This window comes from Perognathus longimembris, chromosome 24 (assembly GCF_023159225.1).
Source record: "Perognathus longimembris pacificus isolate PPM17 chromosome 24, ASM2315922v1, whole genome shotgun sequence".
NCBI classification, from domain to species: domain Eukaryota; kingdom Metazoa; phylum Chordata; class Mammalia; order Rodentia; family Heteromyidae; genus Perognathus; species Perognathus longimembris.
Genome location: NC_063184.1, coordinates 35998010 through 36022705, shown reverse-complemented (window position 1 = coordinate 36022705; position 24696 = coordinate 35998010). Strand labels below are relative to the sequence as shown.

General features: G+C 39.2%; 1 protein-coding gene across 1 annotated transcript in view; it reads left to right on the top strand.

Annotated features, from left to right (window-relative positions):
- Larp1b (La ribonucleoprotein 1B) overlaps positions 1 to 24696 on the top strand; it is an 84552-nt gene that overhangs the window by 47117 nt on the left and 12739 nt on the right. Inside the window, exons 13-15 of the mRNA XM_048333779.1 lie at positions 16320 to 16426; positions 20429 to 20589; positions 21045 to 21189. Coding sequence (XP_048189736.1) covers positions 16320 to 16426; positions 20429 to 20589; positions 21045 to 21189 — 413 coding nt within the window. The remainder of the gene's footprint in view (positions 1 to 16319; positions 16427 to 20428; positions 20590 to 21044; positions 21190 to 24696) is intronic.

Here is a 24696-nt window from a genome sequence, read left to right as displayed (position 1 = left end):
GGTAAGTTTCAGATAACTTGTAAAACTCTGAGTAGAATTTGCTATAAAGCCTTTTAGTTTTTGAAAAAAACAAAGGCAAGCAATAAATTTGGACTATGTAGAGTAATAGAGAACATCTATAATACATAGTCAGAATTCCAGAAAGGAAAAAGGAATGAAGAGTCAATATTTTAAAAAGGTAGTCTATAGAATCCTTTCAGAACTGAAGGTAAGTATCATAGCTAACAGAGGAGAAAAAAATACAGTACTTTCAAAAGAAAGCTCTAATTGACAAGTTACTTCCCAACAGTAGCAGAAGAGTCATATAAACAATGGAACTACAACTTTAATATAGCCAGAGAAAATGACTATCAACCTAAAAATGTATGCCTTGCACAAAAATATCTTTCAAGTAAGATATTGAAATAAGGCTGGGGATATGGCCTAGTGGCAAGAGTGCTTGCCTTGTATACATGAGGCCCTAGGTTCGATTCCCCAGCACCACATATACTGAAAATGGCCAGAAGTGGCGCTGTGGCTCAAGTGGCAGAGTGCTAGCCTTGAGCAAGAAGAAGCCAGGGACAGTGCTCAGGCCCTGAGTCCAAGCTTGCCCCAGGACTGGCCAAAAAAAAAAAAAAAAAAAAAAGATATTGAAATAATGGCCAATTGTTATCAGAAAGGCCTCATCAAAGGAACTCTGTGAAGTAAAATAAAAGTTCTAGTTGTCAAAGGACTGCAGAGCAAAGCAAGTAATAAATACATGAATAAACTTAATAATGTACAAAAGAGCAATTAGGTGTTAATGTTAAATAGGTTTCAGATAACCTATCTATTGGTAGAGCAATAAATCTATTATTTACAGGTACTTATCTGGAAAAATACAGACTAATTTTAAAGTTGTTACATTTTCACATTACAGTTTGAAGGATGGCTTTTTTTTTGTTTATTTATTTAATTTTTTTTTGCCAGTCCTGGGTCTTGGACTCAGGGCCTGAGCACTGTCCCTGGCTTCTTTTTGCTCAAGGCTAGCACTCTGCCACTTGAGCTACAGCGCCATTTCTGGCCATTTTCTATATATGTGGTGCTGGGGAATCGAACCCAGGGCTTCATGTATATGAGGCAAGCACTCTTGCCACTAGGCCATCTTCCCAGCCCGCTTTTTTTAATAGAGGACATAATTCTGAAGTTTGACAGGGAACACATGGAATAAGAAAAGGCAAGGAAGAGGGCTGGGGATATGGCCTAGTGGTAAAGTGCTCACCTCGTATACATGAAGCCCTAGGTTCGATTCCTCAGCACCACATATATAGAAAAAAGCCAGAAGTGGCACTGTGGCTCAAGTGGTAGAGTGCTAGCCTTGAGCAAAAAGAAGTCAGGGACAGTGTTCAGGACCTGAGTCCAAGGCCCAGGACTGGCAAAAAAAGAAAGAAAAGGCAAGGAAGAAAGGACAGATTGGAATTGGGGGCGAGGATACATCACAAAAACAAAGTGGTATATTTAAATTCAAAATCTTTTTTTCTTTGCAAGTCCTGGGCCTTAAACTCGGTCTGGGTGTGGTCCCTGGGCTCCTTTTGCTCAAGGGGAGCCACTGAGCTACCTTCTTTTTTTTTTTTTTTAAGTGGCTAATTGAAGCTAAGAGTCTTAGGGACTTTCCTGCCAGGGCTGGCTTCAAACCAAACCATGATCCTCAGATCTCAGCCTCTACTGAGTAGCTATGATTACAAGTGTGAGCTACTATTGCCCAGTTAAATGTAAGCATTTTAAGTAGGTAAAGAGTTAATTAACAGTTTATGGCTTGTAGTCCTAGCTACTCAAGAGGCTGAGATCTGAGAATCAAAGTTTAAAGCCAGCCTAGGCAGGAAAGTCTGTGAGTCATTTATCACAAATTACCAAAAAACTAGAAGTGGAGCTGGTAGAGTATTAACCTTGAGCAAAACACCTCAGGGACGACACTCTGTCCCTGACTGGCCAAGAGGAAAAAAAGTTTATGTAAGTTATTTGCATGAAACACGTCAAAAAGAGAAGACGGTATAAGATTTAAAGAAAAAGTTTTAGAACGAGCAACCGATTCTTCCTCCTCCTCCTCTTCCTCCTCCTCCTCCTCCTCCTCCTCCTCCTCCTCCTCCTCCTCCTCCTCCTCCTCCTCCTCCTCCTCCTCCTCCTCCTCCTCCTCCTCCCCCTCCTCCTCCCCCTCTTCCTCCTCCTCCTCCTCCTCCTCCTCCTCCTCTCCCCTCCTCCTCCTCCTCCTCCTCCTCCTCCTCCTCCTCCTCCTCCTCCTCTTCCTCTTCTTCCTCCTCCTCCTTCTCTTCCTCTTCTTCCTCCTCCTCCTCTTCCTCTTATTCCTCCTTCTCCTCTTCCTCTTCCCCCTCCCCCTCCTCCCTCTTCTTTTTCTATTGCCAGTCCTGGAGCTTGAACTTGGGGCCTGGGCACTGTCGCTGAGTTCCTTTTGCTCAAGGCTGACACTCTACCATTTGAGTCACAGCACCACTTCTAGCTTTTTCTGTTTAGGTGCTACTGAGGAATGGAACCTAGGGCTTCGTGCATGCAAGCCACATTCCCAGCCAAAAGAGCAACCAACTCTAACCAATAGATTTGCACAATCCCTATGAACATCGAAGCTTCCCCCACCCCCAGTCCTGGGGCTTGGACTCAGGGCCTGAGCACTGGTCCTGTTTTTGTTTGTTGTTGTTGTTGTTTTGTTGCTCAGGCTAGCATTTTACCACTTGAGCCATTGCACCAGTTCCGGCTGTTTCTGTTTATGTGGTGCTTCAGAATTGAACCCAGGGCTTCATGCATGCATGCTAGGCAAGCACTCTACCACTAAGCCACATTCCCAGCCTACATCAAAGCTTTTTTTGTGGTATTTTTCAGGATATAAAATTCATGGGGCAATTTGAGTGACTTAGGACCATCAGAATAATCTTTTTTTCGTTTGTTTATTACTTGAACACAAATTTTTTGACAAGGTGTTGTGCAAAAAGAGTACAGTTACATAGTAGGGCAGTGTGTACATTTCTTGTGATATCTTACCAGCTGTTTTTCTATCCCTTCTCTAGGTCAGGTAGACATATATACAATATACAATGTATCAAGAACATATATAGTATTCACAGACTTGGTCTCTACTGTCTCTCCGTCTCCCTTTGTTAACAGTCATATATCAGGGAGATCATGCCCCTTTGTTTTCTGGGTTCTAGGCTTGTCTCGCTCAACATTATTTGTTCGAGTTCTGACCATTTCCCTGCGAATAACAATATTTCACCATTCCTAATCGCTATGTAGTATTCCATTGTGTATAAGTACCATATTTTTTGGATCCATTCGTCTGTGGAGGGGCATCTGGGTTGTTTCCATATTTTGGCTATTGTGAATTGTGCCGTGATAAACATGGAAGTACAAATGTCTTTTTGATATCTTAGGTTTTGCTGTTTAGGATAGATGCCTAGGAGTGGTATGGCTGGGTCATAGGGTAGGTCTATATTGAGCCTTTTGAGAAACCTCCATACTGTTCTCCAAAGTGGTTATACTAATTTGCACTCCCACCAACAATGGAGAAGGGTTCCTCTTTCCCCACAGCCCCTCCAGCATTTGTTGTTGCCTGAGTTCAGGGTATAGGCCATTCTAACTAGGGTGAGGTATGGTATCTCAGGGTTGTTTTTATTTGCATTTCCTTTACTACCAGGGATGTTGAGCATTTCCTCATGTGTTTCTTTGCCATTTTTATATCTTCTCTTGTGAAGTCTCTCTTTAGCTCTTTTGCCCATTTCCTAATAGGTTTATTGGGCTTGGAGGGGCTTAGTTTTTTGAGTTCTCTGTAGATGACAGATATCAGGCCTTTGTCTGTTGCTGTGCTGGTAAATATCCTTTCCCATATCGTTGGCTGTCTTTCTATTTTGGTGGCTATGTCCTTAGCTGTGCAGAAACTTTTTAATTTGTAGTGGTCCCATTTGTCGAGTCTTTCCCCTATTTGTTGTGCCCCTGGGACTCTATTCAGGAAGTTCCTTCCAGTGCCTATAAGTTCTAGCGTCTTTCCTACTCTGTCCTTCAGTAGTTTCAAGGATTCAGGTCTGATGTTGAGGTCCTTGATCCATTTTGAGTTGATCTTGGTGCATGGTGATAGGCGTGGGTCTACTTTGAGTTTTCTGCATATGGCTGCCCAGTTTTCCCCGCACCAGTAGTTGAAGAGGCTATGTTTATTCCATTGTATGTCTGTAGCTCCTTTGTCGAATATCAGTTGGCTGTAAGAGTGCGGTTTTATTTCTGGGTCTTCAGTTCTAATCCATTGGTCTTCCGATCTGTTTTTACACCAATACCATGCTGTTTTTGTTATGATGGCCTTGTAGTAGAGCTTGAAGTCTGGTATTGTGATACCTACTGCACTGCTTTTTTTGCCTAGAATTGCTTTGGCTATTCTAGGTTTTTTGCTGATCCATATGAATTTATGGATTGGTTTCTCTATTTCAGTGAAGACTGTGGCTGGGAGTTTGATAGGGATTGCATTGAATTTGTATAACAATTTGGGCAATATGGCCATTTTCACTATATTGATTCTGCCTACCCATGAGCATGGGAGGTCTTTCCATCTCCTTGTGTCTTCTTTGATTTCCCTTATTAGATTTTTGTAGTTTTCATTAAATAGGTCCGTCACATCCTTGGTTAAGTTGATCCCTAGGTACTTTATTCTTTTTTTGGCTACTGTAAATGGAATTGTTTCCATAATTTCCTTTTCTGTTTGTATATTGCTGGTGTACAGAAAAGCTGCTGACTTTTGTGGATTGATTTTGTATCCTGCTACTTTGCCAAATTGGTTTATTAGGTGTAGGAGTTTGGGTACTGAGTTTTTTGGGTCCTTCAGATATAAGATCATGTCGTCTGCGAATAGGGATAACTTGATTTCTTCCTTGCGGATGTGGATCCCTTTGATGTCCTCCTCTTGCCTTATTGCTATGGCTAGGGATTCCAGCACTATGTTGAACAGAAGTGGGGAGAGTGGGCGTCCATATCTTGTTCCTGAGTTTAGGGGGAATGATTTAAGTTTCTCTCCATTTAATATGATATTAGCAGTTGGTCTGTTGTATATGGCTTTTATTGTTTTGAGGAATGTTCCATCTATTCCTGTTCTCTCCAAAGCTTTTAATAGGTATGGATGTTGTATTTTGTCAAAGGCTTTTTGGGCATCAACTGAGATAACAATGTAATTCTTAATTTTAGATCTGTTTATGTGGTGAATTACGTTGATTGATTTACGGATGTTGAACCATCCTTGTGACTGTGGGATGAAGCCTACTTGGTCATGATGTATGATTTTCTTGATCAGTTTCTGGTTCCTGTTAGCTAATATTTTATTGAGGATCGTTGCATCTGTGTTCATTAGTGATATTGGTCTGTAGTTCTCTTTTTTTGTTGGGTCTTTGCCTGGTTTGGGAATGAGTATGATATTAGTTTCGTAGAATGAGTTTGGGATTTCTCCCTCTGTTTCTATTTCGCGGAAGAGTTTGAGGAGTATTGGTATTAGCTCCTCACTAAAGGTTTTGTAGAATTCATTGGTGAATTCATCTGGGCCTGGGCTTTTCTTAGTAGGGAGGTTCTTGATTACCTCCTGTATCTCACTGTAAGTTATTGGTTTATTTAGTTGATTTATTTCTTCTTTGTTCAGTTTGGGCAGTTTGTACTTCTCTAAGAATTGATCCATTTCTGTAAAATTATTGTTTTTTGCTGAGTAGAGGTTTTGGAAATAGCTCCTTATGATTGTTTGAATATCGTGTGTACTTATTGTAATTTTTCCGGTGTAGTCCTTGATTTTACGTATATGAGTCTCTTCTTTTTTTTGTAAGTCTTGCAAGGGGTCTGTCAATTTTGTTTATTTTCTCAAAGAACCAGCTTTTAGTCTTATTTATTTGTTGAATGGTCTTTCTATTTTCAATCAGATTTATCTCTTCTTTAATCTTTGTGATCTCTCCCCTCCTAGTCGTTTTAGATCAGAATAATCTTAAGGACTATGCTTTCAGCTCTTTCACTCACAGCTGGCACTCTACCACTTGAACCATATTCCCAGTTTGTCATTTTGCTGATTATGCCAGAGCTGGCTTTGAACCTTGATAGTCATATCTCAGCCTCCTGACATAACTAGGATTACAGGTGTGAGGCACAGACACATACAAAGGAGTTGAGCCTTTCTCTACTTTATATCACACAATAAAAGTCAAAATGAATTAAATGTCTTAAGTGCAAGAACTATAAAACTTCTTGTTCTTTGTTACTGTTTTTGTGGTGCAAATGATAGAACTAGGGCCTCTTGCATACCAAGCATACACTCTGCCTAACTGTACTAAATACCTCTAGTCCTGTCACCTGATCTTTGACAAAGGAGCAGAGGTAACCCAGTGAATAAAATGGTGATGGAAAAAAAAAAGTGAACATCACATACAAAATAACCTCTGTATAGACATACTCTTCAAAAAATGTAGAGCTGTTGCTCAACTGGTAGAGTGCCAGCCTTAAGTGAAAGAGCTAAATAGCACCAAGAGTTCAAGTCCTAATACAGGCAAAAAGAAAATCTCCAGGCATGCTGGTGGCTTATGCTTATAATCCTAGGAGGCTAAGATCTGAGGATCATGGTTGGAAGCCACCCCAGGCTGGAAAGTCTGTGAGACTTTTTTTTATTTTTATTTTTTGCCAGTCCTGGGGCTTAGACTCAGGGCCTGAGCACTGTCCCTGGCTTCTTTTTGCTCAAAGCTAGCACTCTACCACTTGAACCACAGCACACTTCTGGCTGTTTTCTATATATGTGGTGCTGGGGAGTTGAACCCAGGATTTCATGTATATGAGGCAAGCATTCTTGCCACTAGGCCATATTCCCAGCCCTCCAATTAGTCCCAGAAAAAACGAAATGGTGCTATGGCTCTAGTGAGTTAGTAGCCTTGAGCAAAAGGAGCTCAGGGACAGTGCCCCAGGAACAAACCCCCCCCCCCAAAAAAAAAACAAACCCCAAAGTGAGAAAAGTATTAACCCAAGAGCATTATAGACATAAAGGATACAAAACAACCTAAGAGAAAATATATATGACCTTGGCTTCACATTTCTTTAGATATAGCACCAAAGCACAGCCTATGAAATAAATAATTGATGAGCTAGACTTCACACTTAAAAATATCTTTCTGTGAAAGATACTTGGTAGAGTATGGAGGGACTTGATAAAATAGCTCAGTGGTTGATCATTTACCTAAAACATACAAGGCACTGGTTTCAGTCTCTAACACCACAATGAATGGATGGATGGGTGAACAAGTGGTGGATGGGTGAACAAGTGGTGGATGGATGGGTGGATGGATGGATTGATGGAAAACCAGAGTTGGAGAAAATATTGGTCAAACATTCCACAAAGTCTGTTATCAAAGATACATAATAACTACTAAAAGTGCAGCACAAAAAACAATCAGCCAGGTGCTGGTAGTTCAGGCCTGTCATCCTAGCTACTCAGGAGGCTGAGATCTGAGGATCAAGTTTAAAAGCCAGCCCAGGCAGGAAAGTCCTTGAGACTCATCTCCAAGTAACCATCTGAAAACAGGATGTGGTACTATGGCTCAAAGTGATAGAGCACTAGTTTTGAGCGAAGAGCTAAGGGATAGTGCTCAGGCCCCGAGTTCAAGCCCCTTGACCACAACACCCCCCCCAAAAAAAAACAAAACAGTTAAAATTAGTGAGAAGATATAGAAAGACTTCATGAAAGAAGCTAAACAAGTGGCAAGTAAGCCGATGACTAGATGCTGCATTATCATCTTTAGAGAGTGGCAAAGACCCATGCAGTAATATAACATCTAATTAGGACTGTCAATATCCAGTCAAAGATGTGGAACTAGAAGAACGCCTCCTTAGAGTTTGATGCAAAATATTACAGCCACTTGGAAGGCAGTCTGACAGTTTCTGATGAAATTAAACAAAATCAGTGAATTTACCAAATAAGTTGAAACCTGTAGCTAGTTTGTGGTACAACAATAAAGACAGACATATTAGACTAATGGAAAAATATTCCCAGAAATCTCCATATATGTGCTTATGTGTTTTTTTAAAATAAGTATACCAAGACCACTAATTTAGGAGAGCCTCTTCAAATTGAGTTGGGCAAACTAGAGTTGGACATTTACTTTATACAACATTTAAAAATTATTGAAAGGGAATACCAAATTTGAGAGACACAGGGTAAAAAAAAGACAACTACAAAAGCAATACTTGCAAAACTGGTGTAAGTGAACTGAACACCTGGGGGGGGGGGAAGGGCAAGGGGGAGGAGGAAGGGGGGTATGAGGGACAAGGTAACAAACAGTACAAGAAATGTATCCAATGCCTAATGTATGAAACTGTAACCTCTCTGTACATCAGTTTGATAATAAAAATTTGAAAAAAAAAATAAAAACAAATGTTCTCCTAAAAAAAAAATTATTCTTGCAGCCTGGAATGTGGCTTAGTGGTAGTGGCCTTGGCCTTGGCATGCATGAACCCCTTGGGTTGGGTTTCACAGCACCACATAAACAGAAAAAGCTGGAAGTGGTGCTGTGGCTCAAGTGGTAGAGTGTTATCCTTGAGCAAAAACGTAGCCAGGATAGTGCTCAGGCCCTGAGTCCAACCCTCAGGACTGGCAAAAAAATAATAATTTAAAAAAAACCTTGGACAAGCCTGGCGCCAGTGTCTCACACCTGTAATCCTAGCTTCTCAGGAGGTAGAGACCTGAGACTCATAGTTCAAAGCCAGCCAAGCAGGAAAGTCTGTGAGACTCTTATCTCCAATTAACCACCAGAAAACCGTAAATGGCACTGTGGCTCAAGAGGTAGAGCACTAACCTTGAGCTGAAGAACTCAGGGGCAGCACCCAGGCCCAGAATTCAAGCCCCACAACAGAAAAAAAGAATTCTTGGCAAGCTAGTCACTGGTGACTCACACCTGTAATCCTAGCTACTCAGAAGGATTGAAATTCAAAACCAGCTCAGACAGGAAGGTTCATGAAATTTTTATCTCCAATTAATCATTAGAAAAGCTGGAAATGGAGCTGTGGCTCTAGTGGTAGAGAACTAGCCTTGAGCAAAAAGAAGTGAAGGATGGTGCTCAGGCCCTGAATCCAGGCCCTGGCACTGGTAAAAGAAGAAAAAAAAAAAAAGCCTGAAGTAGAGATGTAGCTCAAGTGGTGGACCACCTATCCTTGAGCAAAAAAGTGCCAGGACATTGCCCAGGTCCTGAGGTCCTGAGCTTAAGTCCCAGAACCAGTATTAAAAAAAAAAAAAAAAAAAAAAGAAGTCCTAGCACCAGTAATCTACTCAGGTGGCCAGGATCTGGAGGATTGCAGAAAATACCTGAGCAGAAAAGTTGACAAAATTTCATCTCCAAAAAGACGGGCTGAAGACATTGCTAGAGCATAATCTGAGCAAGTATAGGGCCCTGAATTCAAAATGTACTATTGCAAGAAATAAGGAACTGAGAAGATTTAAATGTAATAATAGACTATAGAACATAATAGAAAAATACCTTAGGATAAAGTCCTCTTGGCATTGGTTTGGTCAGTCGTTCATTGGCTAGCATAACAAAATTATGTAATAAAAGTGGACAATATATTTGAAGCCAGGTGCTTGTGGCCCATGCCTGTCATCCTAGCTACTCAGGAGACTGAGATCTGAGGATCGTGAGTCAAAGCCAGCCCAGGCAGGAAAGTCCATGGGACTCATCTCCAATTAACTATCAGAAAACCAACAGTGGCACTGTGGCTCAAGTGGTAGAACACTAGCTTTGGACAGTGCCCAGACAGAGAGTTCAATCCCCACGAGCAGCAAAACCACACACACACACACACACACACACACACACACACACACACACACTAAAACTTTTTAAAAATTAAAAATAAAACTGATGAAAATATTTTGAAATTTTTAGTTTGGAATAATTCAAAGAAAGTATCCTAGAAAAGGATAGAACATTTATTTTAATTTTTTTTGTTGCTGGTTCAGGGACTTGAACTCAGGACCTGGAACCCATCCCTGAGCTTTTTTTTTTGCTCAGTGATAGCACTCTACCACTTGAGCCACAGTTCCACTTCAGACTTTTAAGGTATCAGAGAACAGTAGAGATAGACCATTAGTCATCATAAGAATTCCTAATAGATATGATTATACTTAATTTCCTTGAAGAAGACAAATTTTTCTTTGATCATAATATATTTTATTTCATCTGTAGCATTATTTCTGCTTTTTTCCCCTGTTGGTAATCTTTATCCTTAAAAAAAACAACTCTTTTTGTCAACTGTCTCATCCTACCATCAAACTCTATTACGTATTGCCTCAAGTAGAAGGTGAAAAAGTCGAAACACCTGTGACCCTTTTAGGAGAAACCAAGTGAGGGAAATATTTGTTGCTCTAACACCCGATCCTATTTGTGGCAGTATGAATCCCAGATAAGATGTATACATTTGAAGATAGTTATTTGTCTCACTGATTTTACTACTATCTTTTCATATTAATAATCCACCTCTATAATGTATTCCCAAGTCTTTGTTTTGAAACCTTCAGAAAGTTTTCAAGAACATGCTGGGTATGATGACTCACACTTATAGTCATAGCTATTTGAGAGCCTGGTTGGTAGGATCATGGTTTGAAGTCTGCCTGGTTAAAATATTCATGAGACTCCCATCTCCTCAACCAATAAAAAGCTGTATGCAATAAGTTATTCCAGTTACACAGGAAGCATAAGTAGGATTGTAATCCAGGCTAGTATTGACAAAAAGCAAGACCCTATTTGAAAAGTAATGAGAACAATAAAGGCTGGGGGCATGGATCAAGTAATAGATTACTTAGCAAATAGATTAGCCTAGCAAGTGCAAGGCTCTGAGTTAAAATCCCGTATCGCCAATAAAAGGTTTCAAGAAAATTTATAACAAGCAGCAGGATGCCATTCACCAACATTATTACCACATTTGCTTATTTTGTCACTGTATATACTATCAATAACATGTAATGGTCTTTTAAAAAATATTAGTTCTAGGACTGGGAATATGTCTTATTGGTAGAGTGCTTGCCTAGCATGCATGAAGCCCTGGGTTCGATTCCTCAGTACCACATAAACAGAAAAAGATGGAAGTAGTGCTGTGGCTCAAGTGGTAGAGGAATAACTTTGAGCACAGAGAGGCTCAGGGACAGAGCCCAGGCCCCGAGATCAAGATCCAGGACTGGCCAAAATAAATAAATAAATAAAATTTCAACCAGTAATCACATAATACATTGTAGGTTAGATAATTTTAGTGTTTCATTTAGAAGAGTTTCACTACCCTGTTTTAAATTTTTTATTTTTAACATTTATAAAGGTCCCAAACCAATAGTTTGAGATTTACCTGAATTTTCACACAACTAGTTTTGGGTTAATATCTTTTACAGGAACATTACATATGTGATGCAGTCTCTTCAGGGTACCTCAAGAGATACGTAAATGATTGATGTGGTCAGAACTGATGATGATGCCTACTAGATTTCTTCATTGTAAAGGTACCTTTCTCCCTTTGTAATTGTGACCTTGAGAGTGATTCTATGAAATTATAATCCCCAATGAGCTATATTCAGTTTTTTTTTTTGGCCAGTCCTGGGCCTTGGACTCAGGGCCTGAGCACTGTCCCTGGCTTCCTTTTGCTCAAGGCTAGCACTCTGCCACTTGAGCCACAGTGCCACTCCTGGCCGTTTTCTGTATATGTGGTGCTGGGGAATCGAACCCAGGGCCTCATGTATACGAGGCAAGCTCTCTTGCTACTAGGCCATATCCCCAGCCCCTATATTCAGTTTTTTAGCTTCTATTCAATTTTTTTTTTTTTTTTTTTTTTTTTTGGCCAGTCCTGGGGCTTGGACTCAAGGCCTGAGCACTGTCCCTGGCTTCTTTTTGCTCAAGGCTAGCATTCTGCCACTTGAGCCACAGCGCCCCCTCTGGCCATTTTCTGTATATGTGGTGCTGGGGAATTGAACCCCAGGGCCTCATGTATAGGAGGCAAGCACTCTTGCCACTAGGCCATATCCCCAGCCCTATTCAGAAGTTTTTGGCTCCATCAGTTACTGCACTTATGATAAAATGGTGACCTTTATGTTATTCTGTGTTAGCTACTTAACACTATTCTGTAAAGAATTTTGTATTCCATATAAATATATCAAATACACTAGTGCCTTTATGGATTCTAAAATATATCTTCAGACTGCATGCTGGCAGTTCAAGCCTAACTACTCAGGAGGTTGAGATCTGAGAGTCAAGGTTTAAAGGCAGCTCAGGCACACAGATTCGGAAGACTTTTATCTCCAATTAACCAGCCAGAAGCTGGAAGTGGAGGCATGGCTCTGGTGGTAGAACAATACCTAGGAGCAGAAACTGCTGAGCAAGGGAATGAGGCCCTGAGTTCAAGCCCTTGTACTGGTATAGAAGAGAAGAAAAAAATGGCTCTTTTCCCATCTGTTTAATAATTTTAGGACTTATTTTGTTTGAAGATTTTTAGCAAGGATTTACTTTAATATAACAGTTAAAGTTGACAAAAAAGAAACAGGAAAAGAAAAACATATTAAAGACTCAAAAATTGCAGTTCTTAACTGTAGCTTTCTGTTTTTTTTTTTTTTGCCAGTCCTAGGGCTTGAACTCAGGGCCTGAGCACTGTCCCTAGCTTCTTTTTGAGCTGCAGCACCACTTCTGGCTTTTTCTATATATGTGGTGCTGAGGAATAGAACCCACAGCTTTGTGTGTGCTAGGCAAGCAGTCTACTGCTAAGCCACATTCCCAGACCAATAAAAATTCTGTAATAGAAAAAATACATATATTTGGGAGATGTATAAACTGAATCTGACATCTCCAGGCAAGTGCAACTAATTTTTTTTTTTTAGTTTTTCTTGAAAAATGTTTACAAAAACTTCAAACAGGGCTGGGATATGGCCTAGTGGCAAGAGTGCTTGCCTTATATACATGAAGCCCTGGGTTCAATTCCCCAGCACCACATATACAGAAAACGGCAAGAAATGGTGCTGTGGCTCAAGTGGCAGAGAGCTAGCCTTGAGCAAAAAGAAGCCAGGGACAGTGCTCAGGCCCTGAGTCCAAGCCCCAGGACTGGCAAAAAAAAAAAAAAACAAAAAAAACTTCAAACATGCAATGAATGAATTAGGTAGTGAAACCCTCAGACATGCAGTGAGTCCTTCTGTGTTTTTTAAAAGATAATAATTGCTGTGTGCCAGTGGCTCATATCTGTAATCCTAACTACTCAGGAGGCTGAGATCTGAGGATCATGGTTCAAAGCCAGCCCTGGCAGAAAAGTCCTTGAGACTCTTACCTCCAATAAACTACTCAAAAAGCCAGAAGTGACATTGTGACTCAAGTGGTAGAGTGCTACCCTTGAGCAAAAAGAAGTTCAAGGACAGTGCCCAGGCCCAGAGTTCAAGCCCCAGGACTACAGATAACATCATGTTATTATATCTAAAAGTAATAGGATTCCTTAATGTCAAACATATAGAGTCCAGATTTCCTTATTCATTTCTTTTTTCAATTTCCTCAAATCTCTAGACCCAAATTTTATGAGAGATTGATAGTTACTTCTTAGTCAGTTGATTACTATTTTCTCCTTACAGTTTATTGTTTCCTACAATACGTTGAAGAAACTGGCTTGTTTGTCTTACAGAGTTTCTACCTTCTACAGCTTTCCGACTGCAGCCTCATGATTTCACTTAATCTGATTTTTAAAAATCTGTTAGTTTGACATAGGGGTTGATTAAGTTCCAACTCAAAATTTTGCAAGTTTATATGTATTAGATACTATTTATTTTGTGAATGGTTACTATCTTATCTAGGCTGGTTTTCAACCTTTGGCTTGGACTTTGGGACTGGTTTTGAGCCTTTTTTTTTTTTTTGGTAGGACTTGAACTCGGGGCCTGGATGTTGTTTTTGAGACTGTGTGCAAGGCTACCAACTCTACCACTAGAACACAGCTCCACTTCCATTTTTGAGTGCTTAATTGGAGATAAAGAGTCTCACAGAGACTTTTTTCCCTGGGGACTTTTCTGCCCAGCCTGGCTTCAAATCACAAGTCTCAGCCTCCCGAGTCTCTAGGATTATGGATTACAGGCATGAGCCACTAACGCCTGGCTTTGGTTTTGATTTTTTTGCCTTGCTCTTCTGAGTATCTGGGACTATAGTTTTTTCTTCTGGTTTTGTTAGTATCTGCTACTTGACTCTCTTCTTTTGATCCTCATGCTTGAATTTATGTTGCTCATAATTTCCTAATTTATTAGAATAGAAGCTTAGATCATTAATACCATTCTTCTTTCTTTTTCTTTTTGTGCCAGTGATGGGGAAATAGCATGAGTGTTCATCTCTGTGGGAGGAGAATAGATAAATTTTGATTTGTATAATAGGACACTATTAATTTAGAAATAACGAAAAGAATAAAACATCAAAAACTTAGAAAGTATAAATTCACTCTAAGTATGAGGGGCTGGGAGTATGGCTTAGTGGTAGAGTGCTTGCCTTGCATGCATGAAGGCCTGGGTTTGATTCCTCAGCACCACATAAACAAAAGGCCAGAGTGGAGCTGTGGCTCAAGTGGTAGGGTGCTAGCCTTGAGCAAAAAGGAAGTCAGGGACAGTGCTCAGGCCCTGAGTCCAAGCCCCAGGACTGGTTTAAAAAGAAAAAAGTATGAAACTACTTATTTAAAGTTAATTGTGCAAAATGATCTTAACAGTAATCAAAATACCAAATTTAAGAGCTTAGTTGTTGCCTGGCGTTGGTGGGTCATGCCTGTAATCCTAGAAAATCAGGAGGCTGAGATCTGAGCCTTGCAGTTCTAAGCCAGCTAAGGCAGGAACATTACTGAGACTCTTATCTCCATCTAATAATCAAAGCCCAGAAGAGGAACTGTGGCTGAGGTGGTAGAATGCTAACCTTGAGCAAAAACACTCAGAGACCTGAGTTCAAGACCCAGAACTGGACCAAAAAGAAAAAAAGAGTTGTCTCTGGGGAGAAAAACAGAAAAAGAAGTGAGATTAGAGAAGATAACACAGTGAGTTTCAGCCTTTCATTGAAAAGGAAAAAAAATCATAAACAGAACAAAATAAAAACTTTTTAAAGGCAAATGAAGGTTGCCAAGCATGTGGGTTTTTAAGAATTCTTTGTAATACATTTGAAACATTTCTAGTGAAAAATCCTTTGGACCTGGAAAAATATAGAATTTATTCTCAAAGTAAAATATTTTCCTAGCATTGAGCTATTTTTCTGGTGTTACTGATAAATGAGCTCACAAGCTGTTTGTGTGTATGAGCCATTATTGCTGAAGTTGCTTCTGAAATATCAAATAGCTTGTGAGCACAGCAATTCCAGAATCTCCTAGAATTTATTCAGCAAAGACATTTAAAACACCCTGAACATCCAGGTTACAAGATCCTAACAAAACACCTAGATTTTATCCTGTTGTGAAATAACAAAAAGCCATTGATTTTAAGGTACACAAAACGACTAGGGTTATGAAGTCTGTATTTTATGCCCTTTAACATTACAGAATGAGTCTTACAGCCTTTCCTGCCTAGACTGGGTTTGAACCATGATCCTTAGATCTCAGCCTCTTGAGTACTTAGGATTACACCAGCACCCTAATGCGCATTATTTCTGTGCCTATCCTAGGGCTTAAATTCAGGTCCTGGGCACTGTCCTTGAGCTTCTTTGCTCAAAGCTAGTGTTTTCCCACTTGAGCCCCAGCTCTGCTTCTTGCTTTGTGTTTCTTTATTGGAGATAAGAGAGTCTCAGACTTTCCTGCCTGAGCTAGCTTTCAACTGGAATTCTCAGATCTCAGCCTCCTGAGCAGCTAGGATTACAAGAGTAAGCTACCAGGGCCCAGCTAATGTTCATTTTTTAGATTGTAAGAATTTATTTACAATGGTGTTTTTACCATAGAAGTTTTCTTGGGTTAAGAAATAGTTTTTTAGCCAGTTACTGGTGGCTCATGCTTGTAATCCTAGCTCCTCAGTAGCCTGAGATCTGAGAATTGCAAAGTTTAAAGCAAATAATCTCAGGGACCACACTTACTCCCCAAGTTCAAGCGTCAGGATTGGCTCAAAAAAAACCAAAAAACCCAAAAACCCAACAGGCAATAACTTCTTTTATAATTGAGTGGTATATTTAAAGGTATCAGAAGGTGCAAAGAGCCATGCTTGTTAGGTTTTGTAACTTATATGTGAGATGCTTGAGTTTTGTGACTTCATATGATTTCATAATGTGTCATCCTTAGAGTCAGAGGGTTTTACTTTTGAAGTTCACACTACCAAAAGTAATTGCAATGTCTGACTTTTTTGCCTTTAGTGTCCACGAAAGAGGAAAACAGGGCACAATACAGACCCCCCTCTAGAGTGCCATGTTGGTTGGGTGATGGATTCCAGAGATCATGAGCCACGAGCATCCTCTGTCAGGTACCCTGTTTGCTTTTTTGTTTTGATTTGAAGTTTGTTAAAAATGATACTGGTTTGATATTTGGGAATATTTAAAAATCAATGTCAGCAAATTACAAGACAATGAAGATAAAAAGAATCAAAAGAAGGGAAAACTCAAGACAGTATTAAAATAAGTATAGGGCTGGGAATATGACCTAGTGGCAAGAGTGCTTGCCTTGTATACATGAAGCCCTGGGTTCGATTCCCAAGCACCACATATGTAGAAAACGGCCAGAAGTGGCTCTGTGGGCTCAAGTGGCAGAGTGCTAGTTTTGCGCAAAAAGAAGCTAGGGACAGTACTCAGGCCCTGAGTCCAAGGCCCAGAACTGGCAAAAAAAAAAAAACAAATAAAAACTACAGTTAAAAAAATAAATAAAATAAGTATAGTAGGGGGATGATATAGTAGGCAGTTTGTTTTCCATTTAAGTCATTTTTTTTTAAACAAATGTGGATTCTTAGACTTATAACATACATAGGTCTTTGAAAGTTATCTTTGGGAAGATCCCAAATTCTTAATAGCATTTATTAGGTTCTTGTAAATATTTATTGAATTTACCTGCTAAGCAATCTACTCAAACTATACAAAGAATAGGAAACAAAATACTTTATTTGGGATTTTTTTCCTTATAGGGAAAATTGTTTTGGTTATCTGGTTATTAGCAGGAAATGTGTTTTTCACTTTGCTGTAATAAGCCTTTTTTTGCTTTATTTTATTTTTTGCCAGTCCTAGGGCTTGGACTCAGGGCCTGAGCACTGTCCCTGGCTTTTCCTTTTTGCTCAAAGCTAGCACTCTGCCACTTGAGCCACAGCGCCACTTCCATTTTTTTCTGTTTATGTGATGCTGAGGAATGGAACCCAGGGCTTCATGCATGCAAGGCGAGCACTCAACCGCTAAGCCATATATTCCCAGCCCAATAAGCCTTTTTTAAAGGCTGTTACTTATCTCAGAAAAAGACCATTGAGAAAACCATTTGAGTCCCAGTTAGGTACAAAGCAGTATGATGTGTTTTCTCCTTTCAAAAAGAACAGGGGCCAGGTGCTAGTGGCTCATGCTTGTAATCCTAGAAGACATGGGGCTGATCCTTATTAATATTTAGCTTAGTTAAAACATGTAGGTAAAGAAATCTTTCTTAGTGATTCATATCATAGGGTATGTTTGCTTCTATTAAGTAATACACATAGTAAAACAGGGACTCATAATGTGATTTTCTAGGTACTGAGTATACAACAGGGAACAAGATAGATATCGTCCCTTCCTATTTGGAACTTAATTCAGAGATGACAACTTATAATGATGAGTGATAGATTATTTTTACTAGATCTTATATTTTAAAACACTGCCTTACATATGAAACTGTAATCCCTATGTACATCACTTTGACAATAAATAATTTAAAAAATTTAATAAAAGAAAACAGTATAAGGGTACATAGTAAAATGGAATGGGAAAAATACAGATTTCCCGTAGGCCTCATCTCCCACAACCCCATGCCATTGCCTTCCTCCTTACTATCATTTCATACTTGAGTGGCACATTTGTTACGTCTGATAAATCCACATTCACACTGCTTTATCAGTCAAAGCACATAGCCTCTGATAGACATTTTGTTATCTTGCCAATAGACATTTTATGTGTTTGGACAAATGTAGAATGACATGTGTCTACTACTAGAGTACCATATAGAATAGTTTCATTACCTTAAAAGTCTTCTGTGCTCCACCAGTTCATTCTTTCCTCTGGCATTCTCTGATCTGTTGACCTGTCTCTATAGTTTTGTCTTTCCAGAATGTCTTTATAGTTGAACCATAGTATATATACCCTGTCAGATTGGCTTCTTTCACTTAAGAATGTATATTTAAGTTTCCTTCATGTATTTTTACGGCTTGGTAGCTCATATCTTTTTAGTGTTAACAGTCTTTTCCTTGGGTATACCAGTTTCATTACCTACTCGCCTATCACAGGACATGTTGTTGTGTCCAAGTTTTGGCAATTATGAATAAAGCTTCTGTAAAAATCTGTGCGCAGATCTTGGTATGGACATGTTCTCAAACTATATTCTAAGATGACTACCATTTTATAATACCACCAATCTCATTTGTGTTTGAAATTTTAAAGTTTATCGTTAGAATCAAATATTCAGTTGTTTTCATTTTGTCCATTTTCAAGGAAACAACTGAAAACCAATCATAAATATCTATAGTTTGTTAGTTTTTCTAGTTAAAAGTGGTGTTCCAAGGTGAGTGTGGCTATTCATATGTATAATATCACATTTATAATGTCTTTCCAAGCTGAGTGAGGTAACAGGACTGCAAATGTAAAAGAGGAAGCTTTATCACAAAAACCAAAACCAAAACAAAACAAAACAAAAAAGGCAAGAAGTGGCTTGAGAAGTAGCTAGGGAAGGTTGGAGGTGTAGCTTAGTAGAGCACTAGCCAGTTAGCAAAAGTGGCAGGAACCGAGTTCAAGTCCTGGTCTTGGACCTAAAAAAAAAAGAGAGAAAGAGAAGGGGCTGGGGATATGGCCTAGTGGCAAGAGTGCTTGCCTCCTATACATGAGGCCCTGGGTTCAATTCCCCAGCACCACATATACAGAAAATGGCCAGAAGTGGCGCTGTGGCTCAAGTGGCAGAGTGCTAGCCTTGAGCAAAAAGAAGCCAGGGACAGTGCTCAGGCCCTGAGTCCAAGCCCCAGGACTGGCCAAAAAAAAAAAAAAGAGAGAGAGAAGTAGTTAAGGAGCTTAATGCTCCAATATCACCACAAGAAGAAAAGGAAGGGAGGAAAAGAGGGAGCAAAAGAAAAAAAGGAAGGAAGAAAGGAAAGAAAGAAAGGAAAAAAGTGAAAGAAGAGAAAAAGAATGAGGGAATCATACAAATGCTTTACATTCACCTTAAGATACCCATTATTCATTCATTCTCTCTCTTCCTTTCTTCCCTCCTTCCTTCCTATCTTTGTCTATCTTCTTCTCTTCATTCTTTCCCTCGCTCCCTCGCTCCCTTCTTCCCTCCCTCCCTCATTCCCTCTCACTCACTCTCCCTCTCCCTCTCCCTTCCTACTTTCCTCCCTCCCTCCCTCTCCTTCCCCCCCCACCTCCCTCTCTTGCTCCTTCTCCCCCTCCCCCTCTCCCTCTCCCCCTTCCGCTCTCCCTCTCTCCCTCCCCCCCCTCCTTTTGTGCCAGAACTAGTGCTTGCATTCAGGCCTGGTGGTTGTACCTTAGCTTTTTCTCACAAGGCAGATGTTCTATTATTCGAGCCACAGCTCACATGTAGATTTTTGGTGGCTAATTGGGGATTAAGAGTTTCACAGATATGAATCACTTTTGTGCCATCAGAACAAATTTTAACACAATAGAAAGGGCACATTATCTTACTGTTTTATGAACACAGTTTTGATTTTGGTGACTTTCTGAAGGCTCTTAAGACCCCTCTAAGTATCTAGTCTTTGAGAACCATTGATTTAGGTCCTTGTCAGGAAAATCACTTTAAATAAAGTGAAAGAACAGGAAGGCCTGCATTTGAGTAATAGAGTACAGTTGAAAACAAAGGTAGATTTGGGTGATATTTCAGAAGCTGAAGTGAATTGGAGAACTGCAAGTTTGCCTTTGAGAAAATTACCTTTGTCTTTATGTTAGTTTCTGTCCCTTTTTTCTATGCATTCAGTGTTATATTAATGTTACTCAAGTTAAATTGAAAATTTCTTCAGTGGTATAATGATAATAAAAACATAATCTTGCTTAAAAATACTAGATCTGGAAAGATAATGAGCTAGTTATGTTCTTGCTGTTTTAGTTTGAAAATTTATGATTTTGTTCCTTATCAGTATCTGAATTCACCTGTGTGTTGGACATATGTAGATCTGTATGTCAGTTGAGTAATAGGGACTACTTTCTCTTATACTGTTCAGGCACTCATTACTAAGAAAAATAGTATATACCCTTGTTTCTGGGTATTTACGTTTGAAGTTTTTCCCCCCCTTCTTAAACAGCAGTTCAAATGCTTTACCTTCAGAAAGTGTACGGCTAGTAGGAAGTTGTGGATGTACTCCTCACTCATTCCCAAAGTTCCAGCATCCTTCCCATGAACTTTTGAAGGAAAATGGCTTTACCCAACAAGTATATCACAAGTATCGTCGAAGATGTCTAAATGGTAAGATGCTTGTGCTTTATCTAGATATATTTGAAAATAAAATAATCTAAAAATTCAAATTATTTCATGGAGTATCTGAATAACATTATTTAATTTTTTATAAGTAAATAATGGCTTTAATTCAGTTTGTTTATATATATAATCTACTTATTAGAGCTTAGATACTTTATGAAATAAAACTTAGCATATATTTTTGTTACTTAAATTTTTCTTATTTGAGCAAGCATATTATCATAAAATAAGTTAGTATTTGTCCTTTGTTTTGAGAAATACAATTATATTTTGAGGATCAATGTGCTTTAGCTTTGTTCATTTCAAGCTATACAAAATGCCAGTTATGGCTGGGAATATGGCCTAGTGGCAAGAGTGCTTGCCTCATATACAAAATGCCAGTTATCTTGGCTTTAAAGGTATATTTAGTTTTGAAATAGTTTGCTATTTGTACTTTTTTCCAGAGAGAAAACGCTTGGGAATTGGACAGTCCCAAGAAATGAATACCCTCTTTCGTTTCTGGTCCTTTTTCCTCAGAGATCACTTCAATAAAAAAATGTATGAGGAATTTAGACAACTTGCTTGGGAAGATGCAAAAGAAAATTATAGGTAAAATTTTTTCTAGTTATTTTAACTTGGCGAGTTAAAAAAAATAACTTAAGAAACAAGTACTGAAGTAACCAAACTGAAAGTAGTACAACATAATGGAAATGAATCCTGTGTCCATTTTCTATTGCTGCATTGCAAATTACCAACAAACTCTGAAGATTAAAGCAAACATTTTTTAAGTCATAGCTCCGTAGCATCAAGACTCTAGGATCCAGGCATCCAGGGGGTTCTGGCCCAAGATCTCCCAGTAGATACAATCTGTTTTTGATGGGGTTGCTGTCAGTGAAGACGTATATTGAGCTAGAGAATCCTCCTGAGGCTCCAACACGTGACTGTTGGGCAGAGGTTATCAGTACCCTCCCATAGGGTATTTTACAACATGGCTTCATGCATACTAACTAGTAATGTAAGAAAGGAAGATAACTTTAAGGTCTGTATCTTGTATAACCTACATATGGAAATGACATACTGTCACTTTCCTGCCATATTGTTATGCTCATACAGATCAGCCCCACACTGTAGGAGGTCATAAATAACTGATGGTATGATTGGTAGAAACATTGGAGACTGGCACAAGGACCAAATATAATTATAAATATTTTCTCTCCTATAATCTGGATCTGGAGGATGGGAAGGGGAAACTAGCAAGAGGAGGACTCCTTCCATAGCATTAGAAGGAGGAAGGACAGCTGGGATATCCTCACTCACTCCCCCTCTAAACTCAACTCACTTCATTTCTCCCAAATCAGTCTTTGAACCTTCTCATTCTCCTTTGCACCCCTTGGTGAATTCTTTTTTTTTTTTTTGCCAGTCCTGGGCCTTGGACTCAGGGCCTGAGCACTGTCCCTGGCTTCTTCCCGCTCAAGGCTAGCACTCTGCCACTTGAGCCACAGCGCCACTTCTGGCCGTTTTCTGTATATGTGGTGCTGGGGAATCGAACCTAGGGCCTCCTGTATCCGAGGCAGGCACTCTTGCCACTAGGCTATATCCCCAGCCCCCTTGGTGAATTCTTGGTGTTGATTTTGGGAATTTCCAGAATAAGTAGCAATTCTCAGGAGAAAAAATAACTTTTCCTCCCATGCTCCACTGTTTGTAGATGTCATTTACATGTGTCTACATATCCCAAATTTATACATGCTCAAAGCCAAATCAAGTTTTAAGATTTTCTTTAAGGTAAGAAAAAGCAAAGCTCCTCATAAGTCCCCGGACCTCCCTGTCCAACCTCACTTTTTCCCCACTAGCTCCCTAGTACTCTTAAGTAGCAGTACATGTTCTCAATGAAGCAAGATCTCTGTGCTTTGAATATATATTTCTTGCCTCTGCTTCTACGTCTCTTCTTTGCCCCCCTGCTTTGCTAACTCATGGTATTTGTGTCCTTCATGGAGCCTGTTTCCTTCAGCAACGTTCAGGGAGGTCTGAAAGTGCCTATAGGGATGAGACCCACAAGACCAAGAGGGTGAAGTAGACTCATGGAGGCTGTTTGTTCACGGAAAAAGGGAAAAGGAACAAAAGTTGAAAGAAAGAAAAAAGATAAAATGTTCACTCAACAATTTTACCTAATATTTTTCTTCATCCAGTTCAAATAAATGATTGTTAATCAGATGTTGTGACCTTTGAAAGGATTAAAGTGCTATAAATAATCTTTATGATAAAAATTGTATTTTTCCAGACTTATGTGAAAAACAAAGCCTATTTAATTTTTGTCTGAAATCTCTATTTAGGTTGGGAACAGCAAATACATGACACATGTACCTTTGCTTCTGTGACTTCTGTCCAATACTGGTCTATAATCAATCCCAGCACTGTTTTATACTTTTTCTTACCACACTTTTCAGATTTATACAGTTATCATGGCTTTAATATTGACTTCCAGTTTATCCAAGTTGGCACAAAAGGTAATTCCTAATCTCAGTGTTCTCATTGTCCTTGTGATCTATTTCCCTTTAGTAGGGTGCAAAACCAATTTAGTGATTTTGACTTGCTTTAAAACTATAGTAGAAAGTATCAGACTTCACTGAAGTTAGCCTCATGATTTATATATTGTTGCAAATTTAGGAACTGATTTATAAGACCTACTTATTTTATGTACACACATATGTGACTGCATGTGTTGATTTGATTCCAAGGTAAAATTTTTATGTGTATGCTGGTCTTGGGACTTGAATTCAGGGGTCTGGTGCTGTCTCTGAGCTTTTTTGGTCAAGGCTAGCATTCTACCACTTGAGCCAAAGCTCCCCTTCTGCTTTGTGGTAATTAATTGGAGATTATTCTGTTTGGGTTGGCATAAAGTGGATGAAATTATGATAGATATCTTCATAGAGCTATTGTAAAGATTAAACAAAACCTGTGAAGGACCTAACACATTAATATTTACAGTATGTGTTATTGAGGGAAGATCAGTACTAACCATGGACTGAAAACCCCAGTAGGATGAACTCAGGAAGAACAGCATTCATATTTACTACATCTCTTCAGTGTGCCAGCTCTGGTCCGAGAGCTTTACAAGTTCTTTTCTTGAAAGATTATTTTTATTCCTATTTTAAATATAATAATATTTGATTATAAGCCTAGAATTCAGATAAAGTTCTTTCTGAATCTTAAGTTTCTTTTTCCCCCAATCAAAGCTGGTGCTCTACAACTTGAGGCACAGCTCCACTTCTCAAATGTTAGTGATTTCTCATCATGGTGCATGATAAATTACAACTGAAAGGGCTAGCATTTGCCTTTGCTCTTACCTCAAGAAATTAGGTTGCATATTTTAATTTTGTTGTTAACACTCTTTGTCTTTAAATAATCTGTTTAAAAAAGTAGAAATCCAAATATGGCCAAATAATGAATAAACTCATAGGGTATAGGGGACTTTAGGTAAGATTGAGATTCATTGGCTCTCATTTAATATAGTCAATATAAGATAATCCTGGTAGAGGAATGTTAAAGCACATTTGTCACTCTGAGTTTTAAGGCCTTCATCGTGTCACTTTTTTTTTTTTTTTTTTGTCAGTACTGGGGCTTGAACTCAGGTCCTGGACACTGTCCTTGACCTTCTTTTGCTCAAGGCTAGCATTCTATCACTTTATCCACAGCACCATTTCCAGCCTTTTCTGTTTGTGTGGTAGCAAGGAATCAAACCTAGAGCTTCATGCATACTAGGCAAACACTCTACCACTAAGCCACATTCCTAGCCCATCACGTAACTTTCAGTCATACAAGCTCAACCAATGGCATCACTTCTGGCTGCCAAAGCAAAGGATTAGAGTAAGGGCTGGGAATATGGCCTAGTGGCAAGAATGCTTGCCTCACAAAGGATTAGAGTATAAATATATAGTTGGCATCGTACATTTCTCTTGTTGGCTTGCCAGGAAGCCTTTATACTTGTGGACAATCACTCTGAATCCTGTAAATAATTTAGCTACAAAAAAAAAAATCACCCATACTTTTACATATCCTGCTTCCTGTGAATATCAGCCTATCAGCCTTAGAAGTTATAACCTCCACTCCATAAGACAC